This window comes from Lissotriton helveticus, chromosome 2_2 (assembly GCF_964261635.1).
Source record: "Lissotriton helveticus chromosome 2_2, aLisHel1.1, whole genome shotgun sequence".
In the NCBI taxonomy this organism is placed as follows: Eukaryota; Metazoa; Chordata; class Amphibia; order Caudata; family Salamandridae; genus Lissotriton; species Lissotriton helveticus.
In genome coordinates this window covers 257,924,829-257,946,229 of record NC_136060.1, presented here as the reverse complement: position 1 = coordinate 257,946,229, position 21,401 = coordinate 257,924,829, and the positions used below count along the sequence as shown (strand labels likewise).

Sequence of the window (21,401 nt, the reverse complement as noted above, 5' to 3'; positions counted from 1 at the left end):
CTGTGAGGAGAGGCAAGTGGCATCACCCAGCACTTTGATTCTCGCTGCGCTTGACAAGAAAAGAATGGGGTATGCGAATGGCTGCACGGAGGTGTTTGCTGAAAGACTCAGGTGTACGAGGGGGCAGCCAGGTTTCTCATCACAGTAAGTAAGCGCTTGACTGTCCGCCTAGCGCTGGATCTTGGTCGGGGATCGCTGGGTCAAGCTCCCTCTTGTTTCTATCAAGCGCCTTCAGTGGAAGTGTGGCCAAATTGCAAGCTGAGGAAAGTTCCACTAGAAACATGAAAGGCCCTTTAAACAAGTTTCCGCGCCCCGCGCTCAAAGTAAAAAATAAAAATAAAAAAAACAAGTTTGACGAGAGGCAGCAGGTGGAGGGGAGAGAAGAGGGGGCCTGTGCCTGTTTCCCTTGCAGGAGCAGCAGGAACCATCTGTTAATTACAAACAGATGGTTTGAAAGCTCGCTCCCGCAAGGGGATCGCCAAACATGCACGCGTTGCCATTCAAAGCAATACAATGCGTGCACGTTTTTGACTGCAAAACTGAATAGATTTCTAGAAGTCTTTTTCCTATGCAGCACATGCACGCTGCGTAGGCGAGACCTAAAAACGTCTGCTTAGCACACAACCTAACTGACCTATGGAGGCTATTCAATCCCACAGGCAGCGAATTCACGTTTTACTCAAACCAACATAGTTTCCATTCACAAATCGGTAAAATTCCGACTAACCAGTAACGTACTTAATTATCTCGGAGCATGCCTGTATCTCACTAGACATTTCAATATCCAACGCCCAAAACCCAGATAGACTAGGACCCCTGCACTCGACGCTACTAAGTAACCAAAGCAGCAGAGAAGAAATGTGTGCTGCACTTACTAAACTATTTCATGATGAAGCCTCCCTGAAGATCTTTTCAGAAACACTCTAGGAAGCAATGAAAGCAACAGTCGCGGACAGAAAGTTGAGTATTATGGCCAAGAAAAAAAAAATTGCCAACAATAAAATTTGAAGGATTAGAAGCTAAAGAAAACAGCTGGAGTGCCTTCTAATCTCCAAACACTCCCCCGAAATGATCGATAAACTGAAAACCCTACCATATCTGTACAACTAATAAGAGAGAGAGTTCACATACGGTTGAATACTAACAAGGCAATAATACTATATGAATTCAACAAAGCCAGGAGATTCCTAGCAAACTACCTAATGGTTATAAGACAGAACTCCTTGATTATTGCAACCGAGAACAAATTAGGGAAAACAAACTGACACTAATAATATTGCCAGCTACGGGCGTGGCTTACGAGGCCATGATGGTAGATTCACTTTAGCGAGGCTCCGCTCTGCACTCCCTGTTAGCTGGCAATTTTAAGTGTAGGAAGCTGCTCTGTATAAGTTATTGTAACATGGTCGCAATACTGTGCACGGAGTCCAGGGGTTCCTCAAAAGTGTACAGGGCTCAATGTAAAACCCAAAGTGCTCTTTTGCTGTTAGTGTGGGTGAGCAGCTTCGACCTAACACAGAGGAGAGCAAGAAATTTATTGCACAACAGTGATAATTAATGGACACATGACTCAAGGAGATCCAGACCAATTATATAAAATTATGCTTGGTTTGTACTTTATTTTAAAACCCAGGTCTTCATAATCATGTAAGTATGCTTTAATTAAAATTACTTTTCACACAAAAAAAATACAAAAACGTTCACACAGTTCAATGTTATCATATCAGGAAAACAATATTGTGGTTAAACAGGTAAGTATTTAACGTACAATCCCAGTCTTCAAGCCAAAGGGCAGCAAGGGGAAGGAGTCAGGTAAGTACCAAAACTGCACCACCACGGCACAGGGGCGGGCTGGTGCAGAGGTCAAAATCGGAGTTCAACCCAATGCTTTCCAATGGGGACAGGTGGTGCCTGGAGCCACACTGCTTGCAGGTAGGTAAATCGGGTTGACAGGCCACGAGTTGATGGTTAGCTAAAGCACAGAGTGGGCCACAAAGCAGCACAAAACATACACCACCAGCAGCATAGGGGCGGCCCGTGCAAATTAGAGGTAGGCGCCTAAAGCTTTTCAATGGGGATTCTTTCAGCAGAGAGGCTGCAGGCGTGGCACCGGATGTCGACCAAGAAACTTGTGATGTAGAGGGTCGTAGGAGCACAGTTGATGCCGGGGCACCTTTCAACATCGGAGTCTTCTTACCAGAGCCGGTCGGGGGGAGCCTCTGGATTCATACTGCAGGCACCATTGTGGAGGGCAGGAGAAGTCAGTCAATGCTGGACACGAAGTCAGGGACACATCTCCTGTCTTTTTACATTTTCATGCCAGTTTTCAAACCCAAAGTTGGGATGTAAATCAGGGGCTGCAGTCTGCTGTTCGCAGCAAAGGCTGGGGTCACATTACAAAGGCCTTTGAAGCTGCCCTCTTTGAGCACTGTCCCATCCTTTTTTGGAGGAGTCATGAACCTTCTACCCAGAATGTCCATTGCTTTTGGTCCCACAGAGCAGGTGCTTTTTACCCAGGGGTCCAAAAACATGTCTGGTGGTGGCTGGCTGCCTACAGCCGGTCAGAGATCACATCAGGGTTGGTAGGGATTCAGAGGGCACCTCTGAGGAGCTCTCAAGGGACTTGGTACAACAAATCCCAAAACGGCAGCAGTATGGATTTATTAAAAGGAGTACTTTGATACCAACATTTCTATTAAGCCATCATAGTGCTGTGGAGCTCGAGTTGTCGAGTTCCCAGCCCATGTATTCTCTATGGCTTACCTGGCACTTACAATTTTCGGAAATGGGTAAAGGCATATCTGCTCATGCATCTGTTGTATAGTGATCCCTGCCTAAGGGCTGTGAGGCCTGCCAGAGGGGTGACTTACCTATGCGGTTAAGAGTGGTAGCTGGCATGGCACCCAGGCATGGTGCCATGTCGACATTGTCGTTTTCTACCTCAAATGGACAAGCAGGCTGCAAGAGCAGTGGCACTGTCCCAGGGAGGAGGGCCCCAAAGGACCCTCTTCAGCCCTCCGGCCTGCAGTGCCCAGGGTACTATTTACTAGGGACTTACAGTGGGCAAAAGTACCAATTGGGGGTTTGTTTTTAGAGAAGGAGCACTGGACCAGGGAACCTGGTTGGCAGGGACCCTGTGCACTATATTTGAAACCACATCAAAGCCAGGCAAAAAGTGGAGGGCTAACCATGCAAAAGTGGCACTTTTTAACTCTATGACTAAACTCATTTTAACACTCAGAATTAAAAATTATTTGTGAAAATATAGAGAATAATTAAAGTAAAAACAAAAAGCAGAATACTTTCCATCCACAGAAAATCTTTCAATGCTAATCATTAAGTATTCTTTAACATGGTGGAATGCAGCTGCACTGAAAATAAATATGGAATACCTACTTCAGAATAGTTTTTGCACTACTGCAGTCTTCAAATCGAATGGAATAACCAACTTCCTGTCCCAACATGACATCCATTTCATCAGCAACTCTTTGTGCAACGCTCATTGCAGCTACTCTTCTGGGCTGGGTGCAGGCAACGCCCCTCTTTGGGCCAGGTAAGGACCGCATATAGTCAACACACCACTGGGGGATCTACTCAGATGACAAAAAAAGAAAACAGAATTAGTTAACAAAATGGGTTACATTTTAAGTGAATGCACAAATAGGATTATTACTCGGTTTGAAATTGACGTGCATTCTACAGGGTCATGAACATTGAGGTAAATACTTCTTTCTTCTCCCTTTATCTACCACCAATGTCAAAAATAAAGTATACTAAGATTCTGCAACCCAGACTGAGGAAATGGGGTGTATCATCTGGTGTGGTAGTGCAACCTCACAGTGTAATGGACTTACCAACCCTATTAGGGCCCTTGGGTTACGTCTGTCAAACCCCCAGCTCAATCCTGGGTAATTGTGGCACTGAGCAGCAAGGCGCACACAGAGGAACAAGTGTTAAACATTTGAAACAGCACCAAAACAACTGAAGAAGAAAATTTAACACACTCAAGGAATCAGACACCAATTTATAAAAATAGGTTGCATTTTTATAAACATTTAGACACTAGAATGAAAAAATATCTACCGGAGGGTTCTGGAGATATAGATTTTACAAGTAATAATAAATCTGTGAACTTTTTTCTCCACCGCAAACAAGCAGTGGCAAAGTCAGTAAATTGGACACTTAGAAACTTTTTCAAAGAAAACATAGGTAAGTGTCCGTGCCATCATTTAGAAGTACTTGGGATGACCAACTCCGGCAGGGAGCAAGTTTGGAGGACCCGCAAGGTCTTCAAAAACAGTTACCTTCCAAGGAGAAGCAGTCCTTTAACAGTTTCAGCAACGTTATTCTCTTTGCAATGGATTCCTATGAAGAGGTCCCGAAGCAAGAGATAATGGATGCTGAAGCTGCTCTAAGAAGGCTGTGAATGTGACGCGGTCGACAGGGGTCTTCCTGCAGGGATTCCTTGGTCCACAAAAAGTTGGTAGCAGGGTCGACGTCCCACAAAGCCCTCTCCAGTCTGGCCAAAATCCAGTCACCTCTGGAATACCTGTCGCTCATTGTCATGGTCACAGGTCAAACCTTCCTGGATAGATAACTTTCCTTCTGAAGGTCCCAGCAACTCTGACAGCACTCTAGGGCTCAGCAAATTCTGAGGCAAATCCGTGAGCCAGATCTTGGTCCTCTGTGCTGCAAGGCAGCAGTGGTAGAGACTTGAAGACTTCAGGCTACCTACTTACCCCAGCAGGCTTCGTCAGCTGATGTGTCCCTGTGCTGCAATGAGGAGGCCAGTCAGCTGGCCGTTGGGAGTTCATTTGGCTGGGCTCGCGAGACAACTTTTGAGCAGGACATGGCTGGCACTGGACCCCCCCTCTTCGCTAGCTAGCAAGTGCAGTGCTCATTGGTGCAGACTCTTTGCTGGTCCCATGGTGCAGAAGGGCAGTCCTTCTTCAGAGTTGGTTGAGATTTGATGTCTAGGATCCAGGAGTGCCCCCTTTAAGCTCGGAAAGTGCACTTAAGGCAGGATGTGGTTGGTAGCCAATGGGCTACCAGGTTCCCTCTTACTTGGTAAATACTTCTTGTGGAGTGTGACATCTGTCTATTCCAGTATGCACCATTCTGCCCACGACGGCGGGACCCCTCACCAGGTGTACAGACCTCACTAGCCTACTCCCTTGGGTGAGGCCATCTCAGAGCAACACACCCTAGGAAAACCGGCTTGGCAACTGGCTTCCCCTCTCTGCTCCCTATGCCAGCCTGTCTACCTCAACAATGGGACAGCCGTCCCCCTGGTGCTACACATCTGCATTTCAAAGACAACTTCACCTCTAAAGTCTGGCTTTTGGGGCCAACACCCACATGGATTCCTGCAGGAAAGGGGTGACACCACCCTGGCCTGCAATCCTTCATTGTTCTCCTTCCTGAGAGTCGTTAGCACATCTCTCCAGAGGGGCATAAAACGGTCTTGTGGGGAAGCCTTCATGTCCAGTCAGAGGAGTTTTAAATCAACAAAGGGGCAGTTTTGCTAAAGCTGGACACTGCAACAAGTTATATTAAGCCTGCCTTGTACCTTAAGTAGAAACTAATTAAACAAGTGGTTTGATAACTTGGACAGACCATTCAGGGTACCTTGCAGTCCCCGTGTGTTGGAGAAACCCAATGATGAAGCATGTCACCCTCGGGTGAGTGAGGGTTTTCGTCCACAACTAGGTTGTGCCCGTTCCCCTTTTCTTCTCATGTACAGAGTGCAACACAATGCTACCCTATATTTAGTGTGAGTAAAATGATATAGCATGTCACATTACTTGAGTGAGCCTTCCTCGTCCAATTCTTGCAATTGCCTGGCAACCAGGATTATAGGAGGTAGCAAAAAATAGCAAAGTAGTAAGGTCGTCTTTGTTCGTTGAGAAGCCAACTACTGTAATCACCCTGTGTACCTGAACTGCACATCCTTCTATGATGCATGAAATCTAGTGGTCATCTCATGCACTACAAACAGTGCTACCCCTCCTCCCCCCGGTGGACTGTGCGCTTATGTTAGCAAGACTTCCATAAAATGGACGTCGTTAGCCATGCTCGGATCTGTTCATTTGTACCAGTTTGTTGTGTCCCTCTTCATGTATGTTTTATACAAGAGCCATACAGACTGGTTTTGTCAGTAACTGTTTCTCTAAGCAATTACTATTTTCCTCAACCAATCTGGTAACATTTCAAAATGTGGTGTCCTACAGCAGGCGTGACTTGGAGTCGCTAGCCCCACGTGAGCACAATACCACAGAGAACAGGACGACTAGCAACCCTGTGCTATTGTCCTTGACTTAACCTGTGATCCAGAATGTTAGCACAAAGGAGAATATAGCAAATAAACCCTATTTCAAAGTGGAATACTCTGCTAAAACAGTTTGCAATCATTTATGGTAGACCTGGGCTCAGTTCGCAGAGTTTTGCTACACGAAACTCTGCAAATTTACAAAAAAAACTCTGAAGTTCCACGGGTGGCGGAGTGCAGTGTGAACTGCAGTTTGTGCTGGTATTCCTGCCACTCGGGTAGAAATTCTACTTACTGTTCGCGATCCTGAGCGGGGAAAAACCTCTGCTGCACAACGCGAAGCAGAGTTTTCTGCACTACGCGGAGTGTGAAGTGCAGAAAACTGTGAACGGAGCGAAGTTCACTGCCCAGGCCTAAACAGTGATTACAAGGAAAATAAAGTGCCGCAAAAATGCCTCACAATTTCCATTTTTGTGCAGCCACATCTCCATTTTTATGCCACAAAATTTGCAAATCTATGCAGCAATATCCTGGGGGGTTGGTAAAGGGGGCTGCTTGGAGGGCTCACTTTAGTCACACTGTTCAGGAGTTACTACAACTGAGGGGTTAGTGTGTAACCCTGCATTTGCCTATTGGACGAGCAGGTCTTCCGCAGTAAAACTGCAGTTTTTAGTGTTTTGCTGCCAGGACACGTAGAGCACACGTCCTGCCTGGTTCATATGTTGCATCCTGCCTTTAGGGCTTGATAGGCAGGCCAGAGGGGTGACATACATACTAATACTGGGAAAGTGGTGACTTTGCCATTGGTTTCAAAGGCAAAGTCACGCTAGCAGTGCGGACTAGGTGACTTGTTTTACTTGGGCTAGACCATGACCTGGTCAGTGTGACTGCTCTCCCCCCACACAGCTCCACCAGTAAGTGCTGCTCTCTAAGCCCCTGAGCTCTCTGTTTGGGTAAGTGTTCAAGGCCCTCCTCCACCCGCAAGCTCCTGCATGCGCTTTATCCCTGGTGGCCCAGTGCGCGAGCACTCTGCTCTTCTGCCTCTTGGCTTTTTTCTGTCCACTCTGCTCTTTTTCCTCTTTTCTTTTGCACTCTCTCTTTGCTCGCTCGTGCTCCCATTCGCTGCTGCCACCGCTGCCACTTCCCGGCATCCAAGCTAACTGCTCTCCCCACAACCCCTACTTAATGGCTGCCCCATCCGTGACCGGTGCCAGGGACCGTGGTCCTCAAACCAGTCTTTGCTAGGACTCCAGCACCCTCCACGTTCTCTAACCCGGACGCAGCAACAACTGCCAGCTTTCGCCAACGAGCAACACTCAATGCCCGATCTCCTGTCGACACTGCCGCTTCACCTTAACCCACATCCAGACCCCAGCAGCATCCCCCAGCCTACCAGGCATCACAGCTCACAAACTACTCAAATGCATCCTCAACGCGTACATCCTACACAAGCACGCTATAAAAATCTGGGATCTGCCCACACACCAGACGTCGCCTTCCTCACAGAAACCTGGACCAACGCCAACTACGAGCACGACAGACACCACCATTCCCGCCAGATACAAAATCCTGCATAAAGACCAGCCCAGGAGGAGGCATTGTGATCGTCCACAATAGCTCCCTCGGCATGACAACCACCGGTCCGGACAACACTACGACCCTCATGGAGCATCTCCACTTCCAGATCTAGACTAACCATGAAGCGACTCGCCGCGGAACCCTCATCTACAAGTCTCCCGATGCTAATTTCACCAACACCATCGCCGATCTCATCGCACCCCATGCCCTCGTCTCCACAGACCACATCCTACTCAGACCTAAACTTCCACCTGGACAACCACCACGACCCCAACACCACCGCCCTCCTAGAGAACCTCGCCAACTTAGGACTGAAGTAACTTGTCACCACCCCCACGCACACAGCGGGACACACACAAAGAAGGAAACGGCATCTCCTACCTAGAGCCACACCACATTACTCCTCTGGACAGACCTCCACTGCATTCATTTCTTCTTCAGAAAAGCCACTGTACACAAGCATGCCCACCGCCTCCCCCCATAGAAGCTGGAACAAAATCTCCAAAGACCAGCTCACCTGTGCCCTCACCAGCACCCCACCACGACGACGCTAGATGCTAACACTGCGGCACTCAACCTCATTCCCTCAAGAAAGCCAAAGGACGACACATCAAGAAAGCAAGCTGGTTCACCCCTGCACTCCAAAAATCTAAGCGCTGCTGCAGACTCGAAAAGACATGGAACAAAACAACCCCAGAAACACGCACCACCTGCAAGCAGCCACCACAGCACATCACCCACAAAGAAGAACTTCCTCCGAGACAGAATCCTCACCAACACCTACAACTCTAAATAACTATTTTCCATCATCAAGGAATTTGCCAAATTCGGCAGCAAAACAGACGTCCTACCCTCCCAAGACCTCTGCAACAGACTCGGCACCTTTTTTCACTTCAAGATCAAGACGATCTATGACAACTTCAACAACCAAGATCTCTGCAACGCTCCAGCTCCCACCTCCATTGACGCCACTAGGACCCTGCTCACTTGGACCCCGCTCACGACAAAAGACACCTTAAAGACCGTGAAGAGCATCCACTTAGGAGACCCCTGACCACCCCTTTCACAGAGCCGCAACGGCCATTGCACCCAACCTACGTCGGACGATCAACTGCTCCTTCGAAACCGCCACATTCCCAGACAACTGGAAAAACAGCGAAGTCAACCTCCTCCTGAAGAAACCCCAGCAGAGCCTACCGACGTCAAGAAATTCAGGCCCATCTCCCTCTTTCTATTCATAGCCAAGGTCATTGAAAAGGCTGTCAACACCTAGCTAGCAAACTTTATCGAAGCAAACATCCTGGAAATCTCCAAATCCGGATTCCGCAGCAATCAAAGCACTGAGACCGCCCTACTCGCCGCCACAGACTACATCCGCTCCCTCCTTGACAGGGCCAAATGGCAGCCCTCATTCTCCTGGACCTCTCAGCTACCTTCGACACAGTCTCCCAATGCGCACTAGCCATCAGACTCCACAATGCTGGCATCCGCGGAAAGGCCCATGACTGGATATGCTAATTTCTCACAGGCAGAACTCGGAAAGTCAGACTCACGCCCTACCTCTCGGAACCAACAGAGACCCGATGGGAAGTGTCCCTGGGATCCTCCTTCAGCCCCACCCTCTAACATGTACATGGCACCCCTCGCAACCATCGTCTGAAACCACTGAACCAACATTGTCCCCTACGCCGACGACATCCAGCTCATCCTCTCCCTCACCAAAGTACCCAACATCACTAGGCACAACTTCCAAGAAGGGATGAAAGCAGTCACCACCTTGATGAAGAAGAGCTGCCTGAAACTCAACTCAGAGAAAACTGAAGTCCTCATCCTTGACTCCACCCCTGTGTGGAAAGACACCTGGTGGGCCCCCCTCCTGCCCTCTGAACCCCCCCACCCCACTCTGACAGACCACGCATGAAATCTCTGCATCATACGAGACACAGCTCTCAGAGACAGCTCTCAGAGACGTCTCTTCGGATCTGTGACTTACGTGATAATTCACCAAGAACCTATCAAAGTTCCCTGCATGTCGACTTAAGGACCTCCACTTTAGGCATGGACCAGCCCCGACTTTAGACTAGTTTTCCATGCCAGACCGCCACACGCCCTGACATGGGACCTAATACTGTCCTGATTTCAGAGATAACTTCCAAATAAGCATGCTGCCGCTTTGAGAGGAATTGAAATGTACTTCTTCTAATCAAATATATCGGAAAAAATAAACACTGCTCAGATACCCAAATCTCCAAGAAAACTCCCAAAAAAAACAGTTGCTCGAAGAATGTTTAGGACACACTGTAGATGTCTACCAACAATAAGAATTAGGAAACTACGTGTTCCTCTAAAACCAGGTCTAGGATCATATATGTTCTGAGAACCAACACGAAACGCTGCAGATTAATTACAAGAAAAATAAGCCTTGAGGAATTTACATCCAGTAACGAAACACGTGTTGGCTGCCTGTATAGCATCAGTTCTTCTGGATTAAAGAAAAGAAGAACCTGAAACAACACTGTCTACATAGTATATTTGTCTTGTTAATAAGAACTGTACTGAGAGGATCTTTTTTCAAATAGGATATTAAATCACTGAACAAATGCAAATTTTTTTATTTCAAAAGTTTTTATTGGAAATTTCAGGGTTTAGTAGCATACAAATCAGGAGTAGCAATGTACATATGACCAATACATCTCATTATACCTTATTCACGAGGATATGGCGTAACTATTAACAGAGAAAGGCATTATGCCCCCCCGATGGTGTTCGCGTCGTTGGTGACGGTTGCGAGGGTAATGTGGCAATCATCCGCGAAGCCTTTCTCGGCTGGGCTCCTGAGAGGATAGAATTCAATAAGGATCGAAGTAGGTAGGAGGAAGAAGAACAGAGTAGAGATAGGCAGCAAAGGAAAGTTATAAGAGGTAAGAGGTAAGATACACGATATAAGATCTGATAAGTTTGGTGGGACACCACGATGCGGCATAGTAGTTCAGGTTATGGGTAATCACGGGGGTTTATGGGTTTTGAAGTATATATCCAGTGAGTTCTAAAGTTTCCTTTGTGAGGGGCGCCCTAGTGTGTTTTGTAGAGAGATGTTATCAGCCCCTCGTAGGTTAATCACCCAGTTTAGCCAACAGGCATAGCTTGCCTTTTTGGTGTCTTTCCAATTGTTTAGAATGACTTTCACAGCTGCCGGGAGGAGGAGGTCTAGGAGGGCCCTGTCTATTTCTGGGATTTGTGTTTCCTTTGTAAAGCCGAAAACAAGATAGGGCAGTTCTTTGGCGGGTGAGATATTAAATACCTTGTGGATGAAGTCAAATACTCTATCCCAAAACGTTGAGACGCGGTCGCATTGGAGGATGAGGTGGTCCAGGTCTCCTTCAGCCCTCTTGCAATTCCAGCAAAAGGCGTCAGGGCTGAGTTTGTGTGCGTATAGGCGAGTCGGGGTCCAGAAGACTTTATGCATGAGCCAGAATTTGGCTCGAGATAATGTAGGGCTTATTTTATGGCTGATGGATGGATGATTGCGGGCTCAGCAGTTTGTACAGCCTCGAGACCTGGTGACCGAGTTTATTTAGGGAGGAGAGGAGTGATGGAAGAGCCGGTTGTTTGGATGTCAATCCCGCTTTTGTAAGGGCTGTTTTGATAAAAGTCAGAACTATCTATCCCAAAGTTCGATTGAATTTCTGTAAAGGGCAGGGGGTAGCCATTATCGTAGAGTTGGTGGGGAAAAATAATTCCCTTCTTGATCCAGGTCGGGTTCAATAGCGATTTACCTTTGTAGGTGATTGAGGGGTTTTTCCAGATCACTTCCCACCTAGATTTTCTTATTGAAGATTCTAGCAGTTTATCTATTCTTAGTAAAGCTATTTTGGTGTTAGTAAATATGGGTTTAGAACACAGGAGTTGATTCGCTTTCATTGATATGATCCAGATGGGAGGAATGCCATCCAGGAGCGCTTTTTCAATGTCTAGCCACACCGGCGTATAATCCACTGGGGGGGGACAGCCAATAGGATCCTTGTTTCGCTAGAAAGGCTATTTGATATCTTTTAAAATCTGGGAGATTGACTCCACCAATGGATTTATCTAATCTCAGTTTGTGCAGGCTGATACGTGCTTTTTTTCCTTTCCAAATAAAACTGTTAATCATTTTGTCCAATCTATTATGAAATTCTTGGGACAGCATCAAGGGGAGCATGGTAATTAATAATTTACTAGCGGTGTAATCATCATCTTGATGGTCTCTAGCCTGCCCCACCAAGTGATGAAGCGGGGTGACCATCCGTCTAGGTGAGTTTTTATTTTTTCTAGAGTGAGTTTTTCATTGTGTTGTGGGGTCTCTATGATGGAACTTCCAAATTCTATACCTAGGTATTTGATGCGATTGTTTTGCCAGAGTAATCCTGATGTGCCTAAAGCTTCCTTATTAGTGAATATGTTGAGGGGTTTTACTTCAGATTTATCGCGATTCAGTTTGTAGCCTGACTGCCTAGAGTAGGATTCTATTGAGTTCATCAGTGCGTCTATAGAGGTTTCAGGATTCTCAGTGACTATCAGGATATCGTCTGCGTAAGCAGCACATTTAATACTTTTATTGCCGAAGGTGATGCCGCTAATATCTACATTCTGTTGTATGTCGCGGAGGAGAGGTTCCAATGCCAGAAGGAATAGAGCGGGAGTTAAGGGGCAACCCTGTCTAGTTCCTTGTTCTAGAGGGAATGGTTCTGATAGCGAACTGTTAATGGCAATTCTAGCCGAAGGAGATGCATACAATGACATGACCATGTCAATAAAAATATCACCCATGTTGAATATGTGCATGCATTGACGGAGGAAGGGCCACGACACCCTATCAAACGCCTTCTCCGCGTCCAGGGTGATTGCTACTGCGGGGGCATTAGAGATTTTCGACTTCTCCAGAACATGACATAGGAGTCTCGTATTATCGTTAGAAAGGCGGTGTTTCAGGAACCCCACCTGTGAGTTATTTATTAAGATGGGTAGAACGGCGTTTAGTCTGCCTGCTAGAGCCTTCGCGTAAATCTTGCAGTCTAAATTAATGGGGGATATCGGCCTATAATTCTTAGGGAGTAAAGGGTCTTTCCCATCTTTAGGTATCACTATTATTGTTGCTTCGCTCATTGTGGGGGTGGTTCTGTTTGATAGTGAAAAGGATTGGAACAATTTGAGGAGAGGTTGGTTAAGTTGTTCCTCAAAGGTCTTCTAAAATGAGGCCGTAAAGCCGTCAGGCCCCGGAGCTTTATTGTTTTTCAATGTTTTAACGGCGGTTGAAATTTCTGCTATGGTCAGTGGCGCCCCAAGTTTGGCTTTGTCAGGGTCGGATAAACGTGGGAGTTGAATTGAGTTTAGATAGTTGTTACATTCTTCCATGTTGAATTGGTTGTTATTCTTGTAAAGATCCTCGTAAAAGGACTGGAATGTATGGAGAATGTCCTTCTGTTTGGTTTTGGTGATATTGGACTGGTCCCTAATAGATGTTATATGGAATTGCTTCCTTTTGTGTTTAAGATAGGAAGCAAGGAGCTTCCCTGCTTTGTTACCCTCACATAGCCTTAGGGCCTTGAATTTATTACTCCATACTCCTGCCCTTTTACTAAGGATGGCGTTGTATTTATATTTCAGGTTAGTCAAACGGTCGATGGTAGGTTTATTATTCAGATCTAGGGAGTGTTGCCTCTCTAGCTGCTTGATTGTTTTCTCTAAAGAGTCTAGTTCGGAATTTAATTCTTTATTCATACGAGCCCCGATACCTATCAGCGTACCCCTTAATATGGCCTTAAATGCGTCCCATACTAAGGCGGGGTCTGTTTCCGGCTGTGAGTTTATCTGGAAATATTCTTCTATGCATAGTTCTATGCTTTGCTTGTTCTCTGGCACTGATAATATCTCATCATTGAAGCGCCACCGTCGGGGGGGGGGGGGATGAGTGCATGTGAGCCTGCCAATTTCATATGGATACCTGCATGATCCGACACCAATATGGGGGCTATATCAGTCTCGTCGATGAGGTGTGTATGTGAGTCAGATATCAATAAATAATCTATTCTAGAATAAGAGTTGTGAGGAGGGGAGTAGAAAGTATAGTCACGGCCATCCGGGTGTTGGAGGCGCCATGAGTCATGTAGGTGGAACTTAGAACACATACGCTTCAATGCCTCATGTGCACGTGGGGGATGGTATATACTCTTGGATTGCCTGTCTAACAAGGGATCTAATGGTAGATTAAGATCTCCCCCAACCACTAGGAGCTCATCTTCAAGTTCTTTCGATACATATTCCCAGAATTCAGGCAGGTCAGTATTAGGGCCATAGATATTTGCCACATAGATATGGTCCTCGTCTCTTTGCAGGCGTGCAACACTCAGTCTACCTTCTGAGTCTATTGAATGTGATATCAGGGCTAAGATAGATTTTTTAGCGACCAGGGTGATCACCCCTCTTTTCTTTTGATTCGCAGGGGAGCAAAGTGTCAGCGAGATCCAGTTTTGTTTAAGGTTGTCAGCATCAGTCTGGGATAATTTGGTTTCCTGCATGAGAATTATATCCCCTTTAGTTTTTGCCAAGTAGTCCAAATTTTTTTGGCGCTTGACTGGGTGATTAAGCCCCTTAACGTTTAGCGAAACAATATGCAGAGAAGCTGCTAAGTTCCTATCTGAAGCCATGGATATGGGTTCGGTTTAACGTGGTCGTGTGTCGTAACGTGCATTCCACATATACAGGTAAGCTGCATTTTACAAATACTACAATTGCCATCGGTGTTTGCCGAGGAACTACCTGGAATACGTGGCCCGCATCGTGGTGGTTTTTGAGAGCAATTATTAAGTAAGAGGTAACCATGAAGGTGTGAGAGGAAAAAGAAAGAAAGAAAGAAAGAAAGGAAAGGAAGAAGAGTAAAGAGTAGGACAGACATTGTACATAGCTGAGATGAACCTGAAACAACAGTCTTTACAACCCTACAGCCCCAGCCCCCCACCCCCCCAACTGAGTCAGCCCCCCTTTGACCCCCCCTTCCCCGACAGAAGCTCCCCCCTAGCCCCCCCTGCCCTCCCTCCCTCCCTCCCCAAAACTCGAACTGAAGAGCTGAGACGGCAGTGCTGTCGTTGCTCGCACAGGGACATATGTGATAACTAAGCCTGGGCGGCCAGCTACGCTCCGTGCACGGAGTGCCGCCTCCTACGCATTTTGCGTAGCCGGCGTAGCCAGGCGGCACTACGCGCGCTCCGCAGACGGTGCGTAGCCGGCCGCCACCCGCCTCCCTCCCGCCCTCCCTAAATACATAAATAAATGTATAAAAAGCTTTTAAAAACACTTACCTTGTCTGCCGCGTCCCCGGGGCTCCCTCTCGCCGTCCCGCGATGCGCGCCGCCATTTCGGATCCTAATGCGTATGCGCGGGCGGCCGCGCATGCGCATTTCTCGTGAGGAATGCGCATGCGCGGCCACCCGCGCATGCGCATTAGGATCCGGTTCGGTGGCGGCGCGAACGGCGGGACGGCGAGAGGGAGCCCCGGGGACGCGGCAGACAAGGTAAGTGTTTTTAAAAGCTTTTTATACATTTATTTATGTATTTAGGGAGGGCGGGAGGGAGGCGGGCGGCGCGGAGTGGGGCTACGCGGAGTGCGCGGGTGGGCGTAGTTGTGCGCCCACTTCGCGTAGCTCCGCGGAGCCCCACTCCGCACACTACGCCCAGGGTTAGTGATAACATTCTGATAACATTTTGTGTGAAAACATTCTGAAACGTTTTGTATACCATTAATAGATGAAACATCTTCGTGTACGGTCCACTTATATCATTATCTTAGAACATTAGACTCGCCGAAGGGTAGGCGACGTAATAGCTGAATTCAAGAAAATTAAGTAGGTAAACAAAGAACTTCTTATTTAAATAACCTCTCATATTTGCGCACGCCAAACATAACTGATGTAAGCAGATCTGGTCGTGTAAAGGTAACTTTAGACAATTAGGGGACTTGTAGAGGCTATAGATTGTTATATGCCAACAATATAGTGTAAATCTATGTGCAACAACATAGTGTATGTCGCTTGCGTGAGGATAAGTGAAGCAGCTACCCAGTAAATTAACCTCACAGTAGTTTAACCTCACATCGCATTCAGTAATGAGAAGCACGAGCCAACTGAGCATTGTAGGTAGGCCAGAGTAGATCAGGGGCCCACACGTAAAAGGAGCAGGGCATTAGACTCCTAACTTATTACCTGGGCATAGCGTAAGTGAGGTGTATGATTGACCCAGACCTTATTACATCGTTCGATCACTGAGGTTAAGTCCAGCCTCTGGCAGTCAGTGAGATACTTAGGTCAGGGTGTTAAAACTGGAGCAGTAGTCCGCCTGTGTTCATATATCAAGTTCAGCAGTTAAGACATACCTGTTGAAAGAATGCGGATGATGGTGGTTCGGGATAGACCGAACTGCCTTTTTCTTGTGCATCTGTTTTCCTTTTATTAGATTGACCCCAGACGTGTTCATTTCTTGTTGTGGTTTGCCACTTAGATAGTATGATAGGTCATGCGGGTTAGTGAAGAGGTGGGAAAGACCGTGGTCTGAGATCTTGAATTTCGCCGGTCCCGCAAATGAGAACTGAATATCCTTCGCCCGTAGTTTCTCGAAGCGAAAGGAAGCCTTTCCGTATTTCCACCATTTCTCTGGAATAATCCTGGGTAAACGTGATTTTGTTCCCTTCCCAGATGATGTTGTGGTGTTTCCTAGCATACCTTAGGATGTCTTCCGTGTGTTGGAACATAAGTGGCTTGCATATGAGGGGGCGAGGGCCTCTCGACGTGCGCTGTAGGAAGGTCGGCACTCTATGGGCTCTGTCCAGCTCCAAACCATGTTGGAATTGTATCCCCGTAACACGGTGGTTCCCAAAGTGTGCGTCGCGGCGCCCCGGTGCGCCGTGATAAGAAGCCTGGGGCGCCGCGCCGCCACCAAGGATGTGATTCATTGAAATTGCAGCCACAAGTCCTCCCCCTCCTTTGTGCTGAGCGTGATCCCAGCCCTCGCCCTCTGATTTTAAATGGCTCAATTAAGAGCTCAGTGAGGTTTCCGACCAAAGTAATGGGTACTCGTCAGGAATGCAAAAGTGCTAACCAAGCTACAAGACTGCTTCATTTTGCATTACTAAAAAAGTGGAACAAATAATCCATCACTGCATTTCGACAACATTAAGGTTCCTCTCGCATCCGACTTTGGTGGAAGCACAGAGCTGCCTTCAAGAATGAGCGCGCGGGGCAAGAAACTCCAGGCATGAGACTCGAGACTCCAGCCAGGCACGAGGCGACGGCTGAACACAGAGACTACGTACAACGTCGACGAGGGCCGCACCGAGGACATAAAAGGGCATACACTGAATGTGGGCATCCGAGAGAATGTCGGCTATGATGGACTACATTACACTGTCAGTGCGCTACTTGCCTTCCTAGTACCTGCGCATGGCTCGAAGGACATATACATTAAGGTACGCTCTACTGACACTCAACGTCAGCGGTGGTAGGAGTGCGGCTGGTACTCTCTACAGAAAGCCCAGTTTGCAGTGCTTAAAAAATATGCGGTCAGTCATGACTGATCATGAATCTTAATTCATAACCTCATCATTTATGTTTGATTATTCCGTTGACTTATCGTTGTTATGTGACTGCATTTAATCTTCTGATCTATGTTAAATTGTTGTATTCGTATAGTGCCCAGGCTGAGTTAGTAGGACCTTCTAGCACTCATGGCTGTCATGACGTGTCTCATCTCAGGAGGCCGGGGCTCCCATCAGTGGCATAATTCAAATTGATGCCCCCACTGCAGAAGAGACCCCTGACATTCTACTGGCTTACTCATGTTTATAGGCCTTGGGCTGAATGGAAGCACCCAGAAAAGTGGTGGTGTGTGGGTGGGAGCGGGGCTTGCAACACAGGGGCTGCAGGAGCCTGCACCCCGCCTCTAGTTCCCATTACAGGTCAGAATCTGAGCCATCCTTTGATGATATATTCTTGTTATTGTATTGTGGAGAGTCTCGCGTTGGTTGGCGTTTTCATGTTCAATGAACTGACAGTTTGTGATTTTTGTGCCATATAGTTTTGCTTACGAGCTTTCTTCCACATTCTGAAACACCTTAGGATCAATTGTAAGTTTTGTAGGTTCACCCAAAGGTGTCGGAGCGCTTTAAATAAGATCCAGTTACGATACATAAGGACTTAGGATTACAGGCATTACATAAAAGATACAAGCAGAAAATATTTGCAAATGTACAAGTTATAAAGTCACACAGGGAAGAGATATAAACAGAAATAAATTGCAAATGCACAAGTAGTAAAGTCACACAGGGAAGAGACAAATAGAAAAATTTGCAAATGTACAGGTTGTAAAGTCACTCAAGGAAGAGATACAAATGGATAAACTCTAAGAGTCACATAGGAATGGTAGAGAGTACAAAGGTCTACTGCGGTGGTTCCCAAAATGTGCGCCACGGCACCCCGGTGCGCCTGTAAAAAAATGGTGGGGAGCCACGGCCAACTGCCAATTAGGTCACGGGAGCCACGGGTCAAAAAAGTTTGGGAACCACTGCCGTAACAGATGGGATCCACGCTTCCAGAAAGGATATACATGAGTCAGCGTCCTTTTCTGCATTTTCTGGGACCCCAAAGATTCGCACGTTTCCCCTCCTGTTGCGGTCTTCCAATTCTGAGACTTGGCGTCTGAGATCGGTGGTGGTTGTTTGGAGCTGCTGTGTGATTTTAGCGCCATTTGTAGACTTGTCTTCGATATCGCTAATTCTCTGCTCTGCTTCGTCTTGGCGGAGTGATAAGGAGTTCATGTCAGCTCTGATCGCGGTTAGTTCAAGTTGCATTGCGTCAATTACTTTTCGTTGATTTGGCAAGGTCATGAACGTCCGCCAATTTCTTCAGAATCATGTCTAGAGTGCTAGCAACGTCACCCCTGTGCTTGATAGGTGAATCCGAGATGGAAGTTTCTGCTCGCACTTCCTTAGTGTTTTTGGAACCTCTATCCGCCATTTTTGTAGTTTGTGCGGAGCACCGTTGGTATGCAGATAGAGAGGTATCAGTCGGGCGGCAACCGGCAATTGGATCGGGCTTGTATTCGCCGATTGGGAATACTCTTCTAGTAGCCTTATTGTTCACAGTACGCAATGTTGATCACAGCACGCAATGTTGATTTGGTTCCTATGTTGTAGTAGGTCGCTAGTAGTAGTAGTAGTAGTAGTAGTAGTAGTAGTAGTAGTGGTGGTTAGCGCTAAGGGAACAGGGTTGCCGACGTGTTTGGTGTCAGGTAACACGTGTTCAGAGATCTTTCGTAATCCTAGTGGTAGTATCTACGGTTGGTTGTCAGCACTAGCCTGTGGCCCTAGTTGCGCCATAATTTTGCAGCATTGGTGTCTTCTGCCGTCCGCCCTGTTAGGGACAGGTGAACTGGGTTGGTGTTGGTTGCACTGAGGTGGTAACAGACGGTGCAGCATCAGCCAACATGTACCACTGGACTCATGTAGAGAAGGACTCACTGTGCCATATAGAGGTCAGATGACAAGTTCCACTGTATTGCAGTGCAGGGAGAAAACCACGTCGTGCCTCACAAAGCACCCAGAGGCGCTGTACAACACTTGTTCAAGAAAGCGCCCCCGAGATATTGGTCGTGCAGCAGCCTGTCTTGGTGCCAGAGTAGCGCCGAGCAGCTCTCGTGGTGCATCAAATCGTGCTTGTCAGGATCGCTGTTTTGGGCTGTTTTGGGCTCGTTTCCAGTCCCGCACTGCTCCTGGCTGGTGCGCAGGTAGATTAGGCGGCCATTTCCCGCCTTCCGGACGGCAGTTAATGGGCGTGAGTTTTCCCGTGTAGTCACCGAGGCGGGTATTGGCCCCGTGCAGCAGGTCTGTGGAGATGAGGAGACCACAATGAGCTAGACGCTGTGCTGGGCAGTAGGACGCGAGTTTAGAGCACACAATTGTCACTTTTGGGTTGCTGTAAGTAAATTACGCTCCGTCGCCATTTTCGCCATTTTGAGGTCAGGCATATCTCGATCGGATATACTTAAGGCTCTCTTGCGGCCCCGTGTTAGCAGTCAGAGTGTCGGGGCAAGTGTCGCTGCATAATCATGATGGATGCGCTCACCTCAGGGGGTCTTGAAGGCTGTTTTGCATTAGATAGCGGGCTGGAGAACCTGCTTGTAACCGGCCGAGTTCCGCGGACCCAAGATTGCGGCCGTGCCTAGCGTCTCCGGCACTAACTCGAACATCAGCCTGGATCGTCTGCAGCAGTAGAGCGGCCGTCTTTGTAGTTACCTCATGTGCGTGAGGTGTTGCGGTCGCTGAAATCACTTTTTCCGCATGCTTTTGGAGCCTTTATCACACTGTTCTTGCCGTGATACTGGGTCCCGTGCAGCGCGAGGACAAGCTAGGCAGCCATTCACCCTGCCGTCCAAGCCACGCCCCCACAAATGCACATTTTTTGACGTTCGCCTTCTAGCTATAGATCTAGGTAGTGTTTTGCTCTAGAGTTCTATAATAGGGACACTCTAAACAGGTCATGATTGGGAATTGACTCCCAGAAAGCGAATGCTTGTAAAATATTAAATTTTGGAGTGCCGAGGTTTAACCCCTTCCATGTTGGGCCGATTCCGCCGCTGTGCGGTAAACAAAAGAACAGGGCGGGGCCGTGACGAACCCCAGCCGTCATCAGCACACGAGCACCGTGGAGCGTGACGGCTGGGGTTTGTCATCAGCATGGAAGGGGTTAAGCAATTATAAAAAAAATCCTAACAACCATTTCTATCAGATTTCGTGGAGCCAACATCCTTGGTAGTGGGGTTTCATTGTCACCTTGAGGGGCACCGATACTAGACCAAACAGAATTTGTTCATGAAATAACTAGTATGAATTAAGATACTTTGTAGGATTGAAGGTGCAACTGTCGAAAACCACCACTACCTTTGCTGTGTTGTTGTGTATACTAGACATCACTCATGATGTACCGCCGGATCAACGTCCACTCCTTCCACACCCTCAAGAGACCCCATGGAGCAGCTGACCTCTCTGGCCACCACCCCACCGCATCTACAAGACCAGAACAGGAGGAAAGTCCTTCTCCTACCTCGCACCCAAAACCTGGAACAACCTCCCCTCCACCTCTGGCAAACCCCTACACTGCTCCAGTTCAGGAAGGACCTCAAGCCCCAGCTCTTCAAAGGACCCCAGCACTCAACGGAGCCCCTTGAGAAACGCACAGGTGAGTAGTCACGCTTTCCAAACCCCTTATGGATTGATTGATTGACATTCATTGGGGGACATCAAGGGTTGCACAATCAGTGCTGCAAACCCTGGGGTACCCCTCTAACGTACATGTCCTGTGTACCATTTACTAGGGACTTTAAGGTAAGTTAGCCATATCGATTTCTATACAGCCAATCGACATACACTTTTGGGTCAGGGCACTGGCAAGGGGGTCTGGTTAGCAGGCCTCAGTGCACTTTTAAGAGTTGCAAACCAGCAGCACCAGTAGAAAAAGTTTGAGGTGACCAT

The 21,401-nt window shown here is 47.5% G+C and overlaps 1 protein-coding gene across 1 annotated transcript in view; it reads right to left on the bottom strand.

The window, feature by feature from the left end:
* DHX15 (DEAH-box helicase 15) overlaps positions 1 to 21,401 on the bottom strand; it is a 177,421-nt gene that overhangs the window by 117,870 nt on the left and 38,150 nt on the right. Inside the window, exon 3 of the mRNA XM_078678396.1 lies at positions 3,397 to 3,590. Coding sequence (XP_078534522.1) covers positions 3,397 to 3,590 — 194 coding nt within the window. The remainder of the gene's footprint in view (positions 1 to 3,396; positions 3,591 to 21,401) is intronic.